Source organism: Furipterus horrens, unplaced genomic scaffold (genome assembly GCF_987537825.1).
Source record: "Furipterus horrens unplaced genomic scaffold, mFurHor1.1.pri manual_scaffold_4, whole genome shotgun sequence".
Classification (NCBI taxonomy): Eukaryota; Metazoa; Chordata; class Mammalia; order Chiroptera; family Furipteridae; genus Furipterus; species Furipterus horrens.
This window is the reverse complement of record NW_028327174.1, coordinates 21899245-21911717: the sequence shown is the minus strand read 5'-3', so window position 1 is coordinate 21911717 and position 12473 is coordinate 21899245. Positions and strand designations below refer to the sequence as shown.

The 12473-nt window shown below is 53.3% G+C and overlaps 1 protein-coding gene across 7 annotated transcripts; it reads left to right on the top strand.

Moving 5' to 3' along the window:
* Nucleotides 1–49: 49 nt before the first annotated feature.
* IFFO1 (intermediate filament family orphan 1) lies at nt 50–11807 on the top strand. Of its 7 annotated transcripts, none has more exons than XM_090272715.1 (10): nt 50–860; nt 4618–4678; nt 4821–4916; nt 5720–5860; nt 6591–6626; nt 6791–6948; nt 7097–7217; nt 7506–7598; nt 11061–11191; nt 11661–11807. In XM_090272715.1, exons 1-10 carry the CDS (start codon nt 76–78, stop codon nt 11764–11766), a joined length of 1728 nt encoding a protein of 575 aa, XP_090128841.1. In that variant the 5' UTR covers nt 50–75; the 3' UTR covers nt 11767–11807. The 7 variants fall into 7 exon arrangements, with proteins under 7 accessions (XP_090128841.1, XP_090128843.1, XP_090128840.1 ...); XM_090272717.1 differs by having other exon boundaries at nt 7503–7598; nt 11665–11807; XM_090272714.1 differs by having other exon boundaries at nt 7503–7598.
* Nucleotides 11808–12473: the final 666 nt, after the last annotated feature.

Below are 12473 nucleotides of genomic sequence, written 5' to 3'. Positions count from 1 at the left end.
CTTCATTGGTTCCTCTCCTGCGCCCTGCATCCCTGCTCCTGCACTGGTCTCCATCTCCCAGCAGAAGGCGCAGCCATGAATCCGTTATTCGGCCCCAACCTCTTCCTCTTACAGCAGGAGCAGCAGGGCCTGGCTGGGCCGCTGGGGGATCCTCTGGGAGGCGATCACTTCGCCGGGGGTGGGGACGTGTCCACGTCGCCGCTCGCCTCTCCCGGACCCACTTACTCGCCGCCTGGGCCAGCCCCAGCGCCCCCCGCCGCCATGGCCCTCCGCAACGACCTGGGCTCCAATATCAACGTGCTGAAGACCCTGAACCTCCGCTTCCGCTGCTTCCTGGCCAAGGTGCATGAGCTGGAGCGCCGTAACCGGCTGCTGGAAAAGCAGCTGCAGCAGGCGCTGGAGGAGGGTAAGCAGGGCCGGCGGGGCCTGGCGCGCCGCGATCAGGCTGTGCAGACCGGCTTCGTCAGCCCCATCCGGCCCTTGGGGCTGCCCCTGGGCGCCCGGCCGGCTGCCGTCTGTACCCCGTCGGCGCGAGTGCTGGGTTCACCCGCGCGCTCGCCAGCCGGCACCCTCACACCCTCCGCTGCTTGCCACTCGTCGCCCTCCACCTCCACGTCCACCTCCACCTCCTCCTCTGCCTTCTCCTCGTCGGCCCGCCTCATGCCCGGCACCATCTGGTCCTTCTCTCACGCCCGCCGGCTCGGGCCGGGACTGGAGCCTATGATGGTGCAGGGTCCTGGCCTGTCGTGGGTGCACCCCGATGGGGTGGGCGTCCAGATCGATACCATCACCCCCGAGATCCGCGCGCTCTACAACGTGCTGGCCAAGGTGAAGCGCGAGCGGGACGAATACAAGCGGAGGTAGGGACAGGGATCGATCGGGCAGGTGGGGACATGGCTCAGTGTCCTGCCACACTCTGGGCCACGAGGAGGTGTGGAGAGGGGGGCAGCTGGGGCCCGAGAATCGAGTAGGAATCAAATAAGAGTCAAGTTCCATCTGTGTAAGGAGGAGCTCAGAAATGAATAAATGGAATTGGATCCTGCAAGACGGAATCTGTACAGAGAATGCAGAAGTCAGACTCGTGACAGGAAGGAAACTGGCAGTGGAATATTGTGGGGATTTCAGTTTTCTTCTGGCTTGTCTTTCTGTCTCATCTAGGCTGCACTGTTTGGATAACGGTGTAACTGGTTTTGTGAGGTGTGGCAGGGACAAGGGTCTGAGAGGTCACATCTGGGTACCACTTATCTCCACCAGCCTCAGCCCGCAGGCAGTTTTGTGATATAAGCTCTACGTGCTGATCAGAAGTAAGAGGCAAGAGATACAGCTTTAATTTGGGAGCCTTAAGTGAAATTAGAAGGGAGTGGTGAGGGAGGGCTGCCCTGTGCAGTGGGTGATCCTGCCAATGCGCAGAGTTTCCCAAAGCAAAGTGGGTGGAAGCTGGGTACGCACTCTATTTTCAAATGAGAGGCTCTGGGCATTACGCGGAGTAGGTAAAAAACATGGGAAAAGAAAGAGTAAAAGGAATTCCCTAGGGAATGGGGAAGGGACTGGTGGTTATTGTAGGGCCAGTGGAAGATGGGGAATCTGTGAAGGTGTAAAGAGCCAAGAGCCCAGTAGGAGAAAGCTGGGAATGTGGATGCAGCCTGTGAGTATAAGGCAGCTGGAGGATAGGCTCAGTGTGTTCTGAGAATGACGGTTCGTATTTTTGTGGGGAACCAGGCAGGGCAGCACAAAAAGCCAGGGGAAGGGATGCAATGCTGGAGTGCTGGTCATATGCCAAGTGGCTTCCTTATAGGGTTGGTAAGCCGGCTGTTAGGACAGGAGCAGGAGCTCAGCCAGCACTCAGTAGACTCGGTGCCCAATGCGGTGGTCACAGAGGAAGATGGCGGTTCAGAGGGAGGCTTTGATTTGGGGGCCTTCAGGTTTAACCTCTTAATTAGCTACTCTGACCCCTTGTGGGCAGGCGTGGGAATTACCCTTGCATCTCAGTGTAGCGGAGATTTGTCTGGTGGAGATTGGCTGAGTTGTTCTGGGAGGTTGCTGCCGGGTCGCAGATGACCTTCAGGTATCTGTAACTTGCCAGAGCCTAGCCGATCACAGATGAGCAGGCTTTCTGAGGTTAAGCTCTGTCCTCCTGCTGGGTTCCTTAGTTGTAGTCCGTGTTATGCCTGCCTTTGGGAATCCTGGTTATCTTGAAATCATCATTCGGATGCCACCCAGCCCCAGCCTCAGCCGGAGCTAATTAACACAGCAGTGGAACATGGACAGTTCTGGAATACATCCATAACCACAGGAACAACTGCTGTTCTTAGGGCCATATTTTTTTTTAACTGTAAAGTGTGTCCTTGGTCCAGCTGTCCAGGGCAGCAAAGAGTTATTCCTTGGGGACTGATGAGCTCATCCCTCTGCAGCATGTTGCTGTGCCGAGGGCCCCGCAGCTAGAGTTGTATGGTACGTGCCACTGGCAGTTACTCATTCTTCCACCCCAGATCCCCTGCCCTCATTCTGTTCTCTTTATAGCAACACTGTAGCGCCTAATGTAGCCTGGAAGGCCTGGGCACAGCTTGAGCACTCAACTGGGAAGGAGCTGAGGCCTCCTGGGTTCTGTTTTCAGTTCCCCTTTCTTGTATGACCTTGGGTGGTTCTCTTTCCTAGCCTCAGTTTTTCCCACATGGGAATGGCCCCTGCTTCCTCACTTCACTCGAGGATGCAATTGATTTGGAAGAGAGGTGGTTGGTAAATGTGGAATACACAGAGATTGCTAAAATTCTACATGTTAAGAGACCTTCGTAAATGAGACCAGATTTGAATGGAGGTCAAAATGAACCTATTTGTGGAAAAGTCTGACTGGAGTACAAATAGAATTCTAGTAAGCTTCCAGATGATTGCTTTTCAAATTTTTTTACCCTATAAGATTTTATTAATCTTAATTCTTACATAACTTCCTTACTTAAGTTTCTACCTGAATTTGTTGAGTTTACTGTCAAACAGTACTTTCTACCCTTCCTGACACATTGTGTCCAGGGTTATTGTCCTCTTGTCAGTCTTGCCTTCTTCCTCTAGAGACCATGGGCTCCAGGGACACGAAGGTACCACATCTCCGGCCTTCATGTTGTAGATGAAGAAAACAAGGCCTGGAAAGATAAGGATCTTGTATAAGAAAACATATAACTTGATGCCATAAGGGCCTGTCACTGGCCCTGACTGGGTGAGAAGGCCATAGTCAAAGGAGTGGGACATGGGGCAGCAGGGAAGGGTGGGCAGGGAGCCAGGAAGGCTTGGCACTGGGCTGCGCGATGAGCCATCAGGGTGGTGGCTGGCTGGGCTGGCCGCCTCCTCCCTGCCCAGCTGGGAGGGGCAGTCTCGGTGACGTAGAAGAGTTATTCTTAGGAATGCTGCAGTGCGGATGTGAGTGAGGAACAGGAGAGTCAGGAGGCAAGACTGGAGGGAGAGCCTGGGGAAAGAGCGGAGGGCGAGATGGGAGAAAGGTGAAGGGGAGGGGAAGGAAGAATTGAATCCCGCATCTACAGAATATGTTCCCTTGGGTTTTCATTTTCTTGCTGTCCTCTTTGCTACTTCCTAACTACCTAAGTTTCTCTCTTGGTGCAGTTCCCCTCCTTTCTCAGACTGGAAGAAGCCTTTCTAGAATGTAGCAAGAAATGATAATCTATCTGAATGGGATCTGAGAAGTTCTGCTATTTCAATCAACCTTCTAGGGTGCGATGTTGCCCCCACCACTAGCCTTCCATCTCTCTGATGCACCGGGCCACACACACTGGCTTGCCATGAACTACCATGTGTGAAAAGCCTAGTCCTAAGACAGAGACCCTGCCTGTGGCCCAGAGTGTTTGTCAGGCTACTTGGGATCTTAGTCTCCGAATCCTACATACCAGGAGATACCACCTCTCGTTCTCACCCACTGATTTGCAAGATACTTTTTCATACTCCGGTTTCCCTTTCCCTCAGGTTTGGGTGCTTAGTAGTCCCAGGCTCCTGCTTTCCACTGTCACATCTCTCTGGCTCACTTAGTGGGGGCTCTGGGTGGGCAGTTTGTGGAGCTTGTGGGGATGGACTTAGAGTATCTCCTCCTGGCTCTTGAGCAACTCTGTTGACGCGGTATGTGTCCTGCAGCTGCTTTTACAGGGTTAAATGGTACCACACAAGGCAGGGCAGCAGGTTAGAGAAGCTCTGTTCTGGTGCAGGCTGGAGGCGGGAGACCGGATCTGTGCTGCTGAAGGTGGGAGACTGGGTCGGGTGGTCTGGTGTGGGCAGGACATGGGGGATGAGGCCAGCCAGACAGCTGGTTGGGCTGGGGCCTGAACTGGATGGGCACTATAAAGGACCAGAGCAGCTGCAGTTCTCTTAAATACAATTGCTGGTCATGGCCTGGAGGTTCTGGGAAGGCAGCTGGTGAGCTTGGCAGTGGCCAGGAAGTGTGGAGCCACCTGACAGTTGCTGCTGGCCAGCCGGCTAGACATTCCTGTCCACAGCTCCTCCCTGTGTAGGGAGCCAGACCCAGGGGCTGAGGCCTGAGCCAGACAGGTGGGGAACAGGGAGCTCCAGGGGCAGGGAAGGACTCTGCACCTATGCTCTTTCCCTTCCTCCCATGTCTGCCAGGTGGGAAGAGGAGTACACGGTACGGGTACAGCTGCAAGAGCGAGTGAATGAGCTCCAGGAGGTGAGGGCGCCCCGCTGCCTGGGCCTCCCTCAGTCCTCCCTGTCGCCCCTCAGCCTTGGAGCCGGTTCCTTATCCCTCCTCATCTTGTCTTCCTCCCACACTGGCAGTGCCACTAATATTAGGGTTTTCTGCTTGGCCATAGGAGGCCCAGGAGGCTGATGCCTGCCAGGAGGAGCTGGCGATGAAGGTGGAGCAGCTGAAAGCTGAGCTAGTGGTCTTCAAAGGGCTTATGAGCAATGTGAGTGCAGCCAACACACCCCTCACCCTCTTCCCCTGTGGGCTTATCACGCAAGCTGCCTGCAACCAGGCTGCCCAGAAGCTGGCAGAGCTCGCCTCGCTGGGTGTGGTCTGTTGACTTCCTGTGACCACACCCCCTCTTCACTTTGCTCTGCCTCCATTTTTTTTCCTTTGCCACCCTCCAGTTTAGGAGAAAAAGAAGGAACACGAGTCCCTTATGTTTGAGAGACAGCATACCTCCGTCATCACTAGAGCTTGTTCAGCAGTTAGTGAACACAGCTCCCAGCTCTTCCCCTCGCCAGCAGTGTGGCCTTGGGCGAATTCCTTAACCACTCTGCTTCCATGTGCTCCCATGGAATGGACTTAGTAAAGCTGTGTACTTTGCAGAATGATTATGAAGATCATAACGTATTGAGGACGGTGCTAGTACATACTCAGTGCTCCAAGTGTTAGCTATTGTTACCCTTATTACACTACGTTCTCCACTCTTGTAACTCCCAGTAGTGTTTCTTTCTCTCTGGGGAAATAAGTTCCAAGAGATACCCTGTATGTCACAGGCACTGGGCTCTGCCCTCCAGGGTCTCCCTATCTGGCCAGGGAGCCAGTGGCCTGAGCAGCCTGGTGTATGAGTAGTGTGCTGTGGGGAGTGAACCCAGAAGGGGTGTGTGCTGCTTGGAGGGGTTGGCAACAGCTTCGTGGGGGAGGCGATGGTGACCAGAAGGACGAGGAGAATCTTGCCAGGCCCTATTGGCCCTTGCGTGGAGTGCGGGCGCCTCCTCACTGTTCCCCATGTTCCCCGGGCAGAACCTGACAGAGCTGGACACGAAGATCCAGGAGAAGGCCATGAAGGTAGACATGGACATCTGCCGCCGTATCGACATCACCGCCAAACTCTGCGATGTGGCTCAGCAGCGCAACTGTGAGGACATGATCCAGATGTTCCAGGTGAGGGTAGAGGGCAGGCTTTGGCCCGGCCCCTAGCCCACATCTCCCCATGCCCGAGCACCTCAGGAGGGTTGGGGCCGGCAAAGAACCTTCTGTCATCACTGGCTTGGAGCCAGACCTCATCCTCCTTCTTGGGGGACTCATCTGGGCACCAAGGGGCCCTCAGTGGGACTAGCTGGGGGGCCAGGAGCAGCCCCTGAAGAGAAGTTTTGGAAGTTGTCTCTAACCCATCTCTCCCCTCCCTCTCTCCTGTCTGCTTCCTCTCCTCTCTCTTCCTTTCATCTTCTCTGGCTTTCTCCACAGAAGAAACTGGTTAGTTTTGCTCTCACGCAAGCTTATTAATGTCCCAGTCCCTGTTTCTAAACTACCCAGGCCATCGGTTCTGACCCACTGGGCTTTTCAGCGCAGATTTCTCCCTCCTTTCTAGTTTCCTTGCTGTTTCCTCCCTTTTTTCCTCTCTTGCTTCACTTCTTCTGGTCCCTTCTCCTTCTGGCTTCCCAGATCTGGGTATGTGACTCAGGTTCTCCTTTGTGAACACTGCATCCTCCTTGCAACCTAAAACTTGCTTTTTTTGTCAAGTCATTTCATTAGAAAGACCTTTTTTAGAAAAAAAAAAAAATCTCCATTAGCCGTTGTGCACATCTTAACGTGGTCACAACAAGCCGTTTCTCCTCTTACCTCACTGCTTTGTCTTCTGTGTTTCTTCTTGTTCTTCCCTCCTGGTCTGCAGCCCTGTCCCCATCTGTGTCTGTCTGCCTGGCCTTTGGTAACTCCGGTGTTCTGTTCCTGTCATTGTAACTGTGTCTTCTCTGTCCGTCCCACCCTTCTGCTGGTTCCTGCTTCTCCTCCCTCCTGGCCCACCGCCCGCCGCCCTTTCTCCTCATGCACCCGGCCTCGTCTCTGTAGTCTCTGCACTTGTCTCCCATTAAGGTCCCATCCATGGGGGGGCGGAAGCGGGAGCGCAAGGCTGCCATCGAGGAGGACACCTCCCTGTCGGAGAGTGACGGGCCCCGCCAGCCCGATGGGGATGAGGAGGAGAGCACAGCCCTCAGCATCAACGAGGAGATGCAGCGTATGCTCAACCAGCTGTGAGTCCCGCAGGCCCATCCTCAGCAGCCCCCCCACCCAGCCCCCGAGGCCGGAGCCCCCCACTTCCCCCCATGACCCACCCCCCCCAGGCCTCTCGGCCAGGAGGAAGGCCCCACTCTCCTTGACACATGGGCTCCCTGTCTCTAGGAGGGAGTATGATTTTGAGGACGACTGTGACAGCCTGACTTGGGAGGAGACTGAGGAGACCCTGCTGCTTTGGGAGGATTTCTCAGGCTATGCCATGGCAGCTGCAGAGGCCCAGGGAGAGGTAACCACCCCTCTCGGCCTCGGGGCCCCAGTTTTGCCCCTCCAGCTCACTGCCCGTCTCCTCCTCTTCCTCGCTGCCTCCCTCCCCTCCCTGCTCTGTTTTCCCTCTGTGACCATCATCCTTTACCTGCTTCTCCCCTTCTTCTTTGTCCTTTTTCTTTTCTTTCTTTGGTTTCCTTTAACACAACTTTCTGTCTCTCTCCCCCACTCCTTGGCCCTCTGGAACATCCCCTTCCCATTCCTCTCCTTGCCCCTCCCCTGACCCTTGCTTCCCTTTCTACTCCAGCAGCAGGAAGACAGTCTGGATAAAGTGATTAAAGATACTGAGTCCCTGTTCAAAACCCGGGAGAAGGAATATCAGGAAACCATTGGCCAGATAGAGGTAAGGATGTGAGCGGAAGCAGAGGAGCCCAGGTTCCCAGTGGGTGGTGAGCGGGGCTGTAGGTGGAGAGGTCCCATCTTGCAGATGGACCCTAGACACTAGGCCTCCCCCTTTCCTTTGACGTGGAGCAGTGATTGCCCAGCTCTGGTATCTCTGGTGGGTTCTTAAGATTTCAGGCTCTGGAGGCAGGAAGGCAGAGAGATGTGGGTTCACTTCTCAGCTCTCTCACTTCGTTACTACTCTAACTTTCAAGAAGCTCCTTATTCTCTCTGAGCCTGTTTCTTTATTTGTAAAATGGGACTCTTAATACCTCCCTCATAGGGTTGTTTGAAATGAAATGATGCACCCATGGAGCTCATGGCAGTGTCTGCCCTTTAGTAAGCGTAAGCATACCATATGGTAGCAGTTGTTATTGTTATTATTATTACTGTCAGTGTTATAGCAGGTCCACTCAGAGGTGGACTTGAACTTTACTGCTTTTTCAGCTTAGCCTTGGAACATCAATGTGTGACAGAAACACCTATCTGTTGCCTCTTGCACATCCCCAACTGGGGTCCTGGCCTGCAACCCAGGCATGTGCCCTGACTAGGAATCGAACTGGTGACCTTTTGGGCTTTGCGCGATGATGCCCAACCCACTGAGCCATACTAGTCAGGGTGGAATTTCTATTCTTATTCCCTAGCCTTGAGGAACCTTCTAAAGTTGGCAAGTGGTGCTGGTGCTTTAACTTAAACTGCAGGCTTTTAGGGGCTTCAGGAAGGGTTTGTGGCACCCTGGATGGAGGGAACTGCTGGGGCTCTCCTGTGAGCCCTGCTGCCCTGCGTGAGGGGCTCTTCCTGAGCACTCTGACTTGGGGATGAGGGGCAGGCTTCTGTAATTAACCTCTCTTCAAGTCCATGTGGCTTATTCATACTCTTACTGCTCCCCAACGTCAAGTGCTCCTGCTCCTCTAAGCAAAACCTGCCTTTGTTTTTTGCCCAGGCAGATAAATGCTAAGTTTTACAGGCACAGCCAGATTTATGCTACTAGCTGAGGAGATGGGAAGGGAGAACTAGAACTTATCTTCACATTCCCATTTACACCTATCTCACAGCCTTCTCCCTCCTTCCCTCCTTACCTGACTCTTACCTCCCTCTTTGGAGTGGTAGGTATAAGGATTGATGTTTTCACTGTACCTTCAACCTAGCAGGAGCCATTCGAGTGGTAATCTGGGTCTGCATCTCTGCCTGGTTCTTCCCCGGCAGCAGAGGGGCTTAGTTTAAAACATGATGTCAGCCCTGGCTGGGTAGCTCAGTTGGTTAGAGCATCATCATGATAGGCCAAGGTTGCGGGTTTGATCCCCAGTCAGGGCACATTAAAAAAAAACAACCAGTGAGTGCACAGATAAGTGGAACAACAAATTGGTATTTCTCTCTCTCTTCCTCTCTCTCTCTAAAAATCAATCAATAAAAAAGTTTTAAAAGATACTACTATAAAAAAATCTTAAAAACATGATGTGAAATGAAAGGAAAGAAAATTCTAAGTGGAAACATGCTTTTTAAGATGTTTTTAAGTCATCCGGTTCTTCTACTCTCCCAGTAGAATGACATTAAGGGAATGTTAGGAGAGCGGACATGGCGGCTTTGGTTGCTGTGTTGCTCCTGGTGATCCTTCTGGGCCACCCAAGGTCCTGTTATCTTTGTGACCTTTGAGCTCTCAGGGTCACTGAGATGGAGGCCGGGACCATGTCCCATTATTGGATGGTTAAGCCTAGGCCCAGGTGGAGGGTGGGAAAGAATTCTTGTGCCCCACCTCCTTCCCTCTCTCCATATATTCCCAGCCTTACCCACCGCCCTCCCCTGCTTACCCAGTGAGTCTGGAGTTTCAGGGTGGGTTGTTGTGCGTGTCTGCCAGCGTGTGCTCATCTCGGCTTGAATTGTGTGAATTAAGGGGGGCATACAAATATGTAGAGACGACTGATGGAAGTCTTAGTCTTCTGTTGTGATAGAATATATATTGGTGATCAAATATACAAGGGTGGACAAAAGTAGTTTTATAGTCGTGAGAACATGAAAAAAGTTTATTCTTGTATTATTACTTCTTAATTATTGTATTATTTGCCATACAAACAACTGTAAACCTACTTTTGTCCACCCCTGTGTGTTGTGATAGAATATATTCTTCCTTGTCCTGCTGAGTGATGGGCTCCAGAGCCCAGCTACCCCCCCCCCACACCCTCTCCTGAGGTGGAGAAGTTGGGGTGCAGTCAACATCATGACATCATATTCCCTTCCTGGACTGAACAGTCAGCACGTCCTGCGCCTCTGGCTCGCTGCTGTGGGACCCCAGCTGGAATCCCAGCTCTGGAACCAAGGCTGCCACTCCAGCCGTACTCACCCAGGCCACCCTCTCTCCCACATGTCACTGTCCTGACCATTTCTTTCGTCTGACCCTGGCACCCACTTCTTTCTCCGAGTTCCCATCCTCTGTCCAGTTCGGATTAGTTATGTGCGGTTTCCTGGGTCCAGTTCAGATTCCTCACGGCTAGTTTCCTACCCTTTCTCTTTGCTCTCTGGCAGTCAAGCACAACACCTCCAAGCAGTTTCATTCTGCCTTTGCTTCTGGCCCCTGTCCTTTGTACGCAAAACAAAGAGAGCAGCAGTTTGTCTCTGGCCCAGATCTTCTCCTGCCTCTGCACCACTTCTCAGCTCCACCTCAAAGCCTTCCCCCGCAGAATCGGGCTCTGGGAGAGAGACCATATTTCCTTGACTCTGAGCCCCCCACTTTTTCACATGTAACAGTTCTTAAATTGGGATACGTCTTATAACCAGTAGGACATTCAGTATGGCAAGAGGTCTTTCTGTTAGTCTCCGAAATGGCTTACAAGAAAGAAGAGTAATGAGGAGAAAATGGATGGTAAGAGAATGGAGCCCCTTTCAGCAGTGCAGACTGGTGTCCTCCTTGATGCCATGAGTCTTGCAGATACTTCACAAAATTAACAGTTCATTTCCCATCAGGCGGAGATGAATAAGGCCTGTGGCCAGCCCTTCCAGGAGTTTCCGATTTAGTGAGGGACACAGACGGGGTGCAGTGTTGCCGGGGGCAGTGAGGGATGGGCTACGCTGTGCAGGAACCCCAGGCAGTCTGGGCAGACAGCGCTCCTGCTCTCAGGAACACCGTCCTTTCCCTCCTGCCCATGTGAACCTTTCTTTCCTCACTTCTCTTACCAGTCTGTGAAAGAATGCAGGCCTGGGGCAGGTACCTTTGCATTTGTTCCTCTGTAGGCAAAGGTTGCCAGGGAAGCCAGAAGGAATGATAGTATATTGAGTGCCTTCTGCCTTGATCTGATTTATTTTTAAATCTGAGCCCTCAAGCCATGCTGCCTGGGCCCCTTGCCCAGCGGTGCTCGTGGCGTGTCTACCCCCTGGGGGTTGGGAGCAGGGCCCCTGCAGACTTGACGGCCCTACCCTGTTCTTGCCACAGCTGGAGCTGGCCACGGCCAAGAATGACATGAACCGGCACCTGCATGAATACATGGAGATGTGCAGCATGAAGCGGGGTCTGGATGTGCAGATGGAGACCTGTCGCCGGCTCATCACCCAGTCTGGCGACCGGTAAGCCTTTCTGGAGTCTAGGGGGTGGTTCCTCTGGTTAGAAGCAGCTAAAAACTGACAAGGAACAGAAGGGGTGTGGGGGCAGATTGTTATCTATAGTCAGAGCCACCATTTGTGCATTTGACCATGTAAGTAATACTGCAACAAAAAAGAAAATTAAAAAAAAAAAGTCACAAAAGTGCTTCAAATAAGACATAAAGCTAGGGCCATCCAGTCAGTGCACTTGGGCTCAGGTGGCATCTCTGAGCCTCTTGAAGTCCTCAGATAAAAGATGGGATTTTCTCCCCATCACTGGTGGGGGAGGTTTCCTTTTCCCCTCCCCACTCCTTCACCCGGCACCCCATGGTCCTCCTGCCCTTGCCTGAGAAGTCATTCACCTGCCTGCCAGAGAACAAGGCCAAGGGAAAGGAATGCCCACCTCATCTGGAGTCCTGTCTGCCCCAAGGTGACAACTGGTGTTTTTTTCTAGAAAGTCTCCTGCTTTCACTGTGGTCCCACTTAGCGACCCACCGCCGCCACCAAGCGAGACTGAGGATTCCGATCGCGATGTCTCTTCTGATAGCTCCATGAGATAGGGACCTGCCTCTGGTCCCACCCTGGTGGGAACGCACCTGGCCCCTCACCTGGCCCCTCGGCAGTGGAGGTTCACAGAAGGGGAGCTTCATTTGTCCCGCTGTACGAAGCCTGTCCCCTGCGGACAGGGCTGCTCCTCCCTCCGGCTTCCTCCCTCTAGTGTCTGGAGCGAGGCTTGGCCTGCCTTCCCAGCTGGAGCTCTCCTGCCTTCACGTGTGGGTGTCTGCTACTCCCCATCTTTAAAGTGCTGCCAGTGTGATGTGGTCCTGTAACTTCTCCATTGAATGAAGGACGTGATTGCCACATCCTCCTTCCCCTGCTGTGGCCTGGAGCCAGCTCTGGTCTGTTGCTGTATGGTGCTAACTGGCTTGCGCAGCACATGGGGTGGGGTATTTCAGGTGGAGGGAAGCAGAACTGGCAGGGCACCCTGTCCTCCCCTCCACTGTCCAAGTGCTCTAGTCACCTGCCCATGGACAGTAAGGTTGTGGTTGTGACCTCCTCCTTCATGGAAATGCCATGCATTGAAGGGGTCTCAGTGGCTTCTGGCCCTGACTGGGTGCAGTATTATGGAGGGAAATTGGAAACTTGTCTCCCAGTCACCGCTGAGTGACAGAAGGTGAACGTACTTAGGTGTGTGCACATGGGGGTGTGTGTGCGCATGTGTGCTCAGGGTCTCCGTTTCTTCAAGTATCATCTGAAGATATGCCTC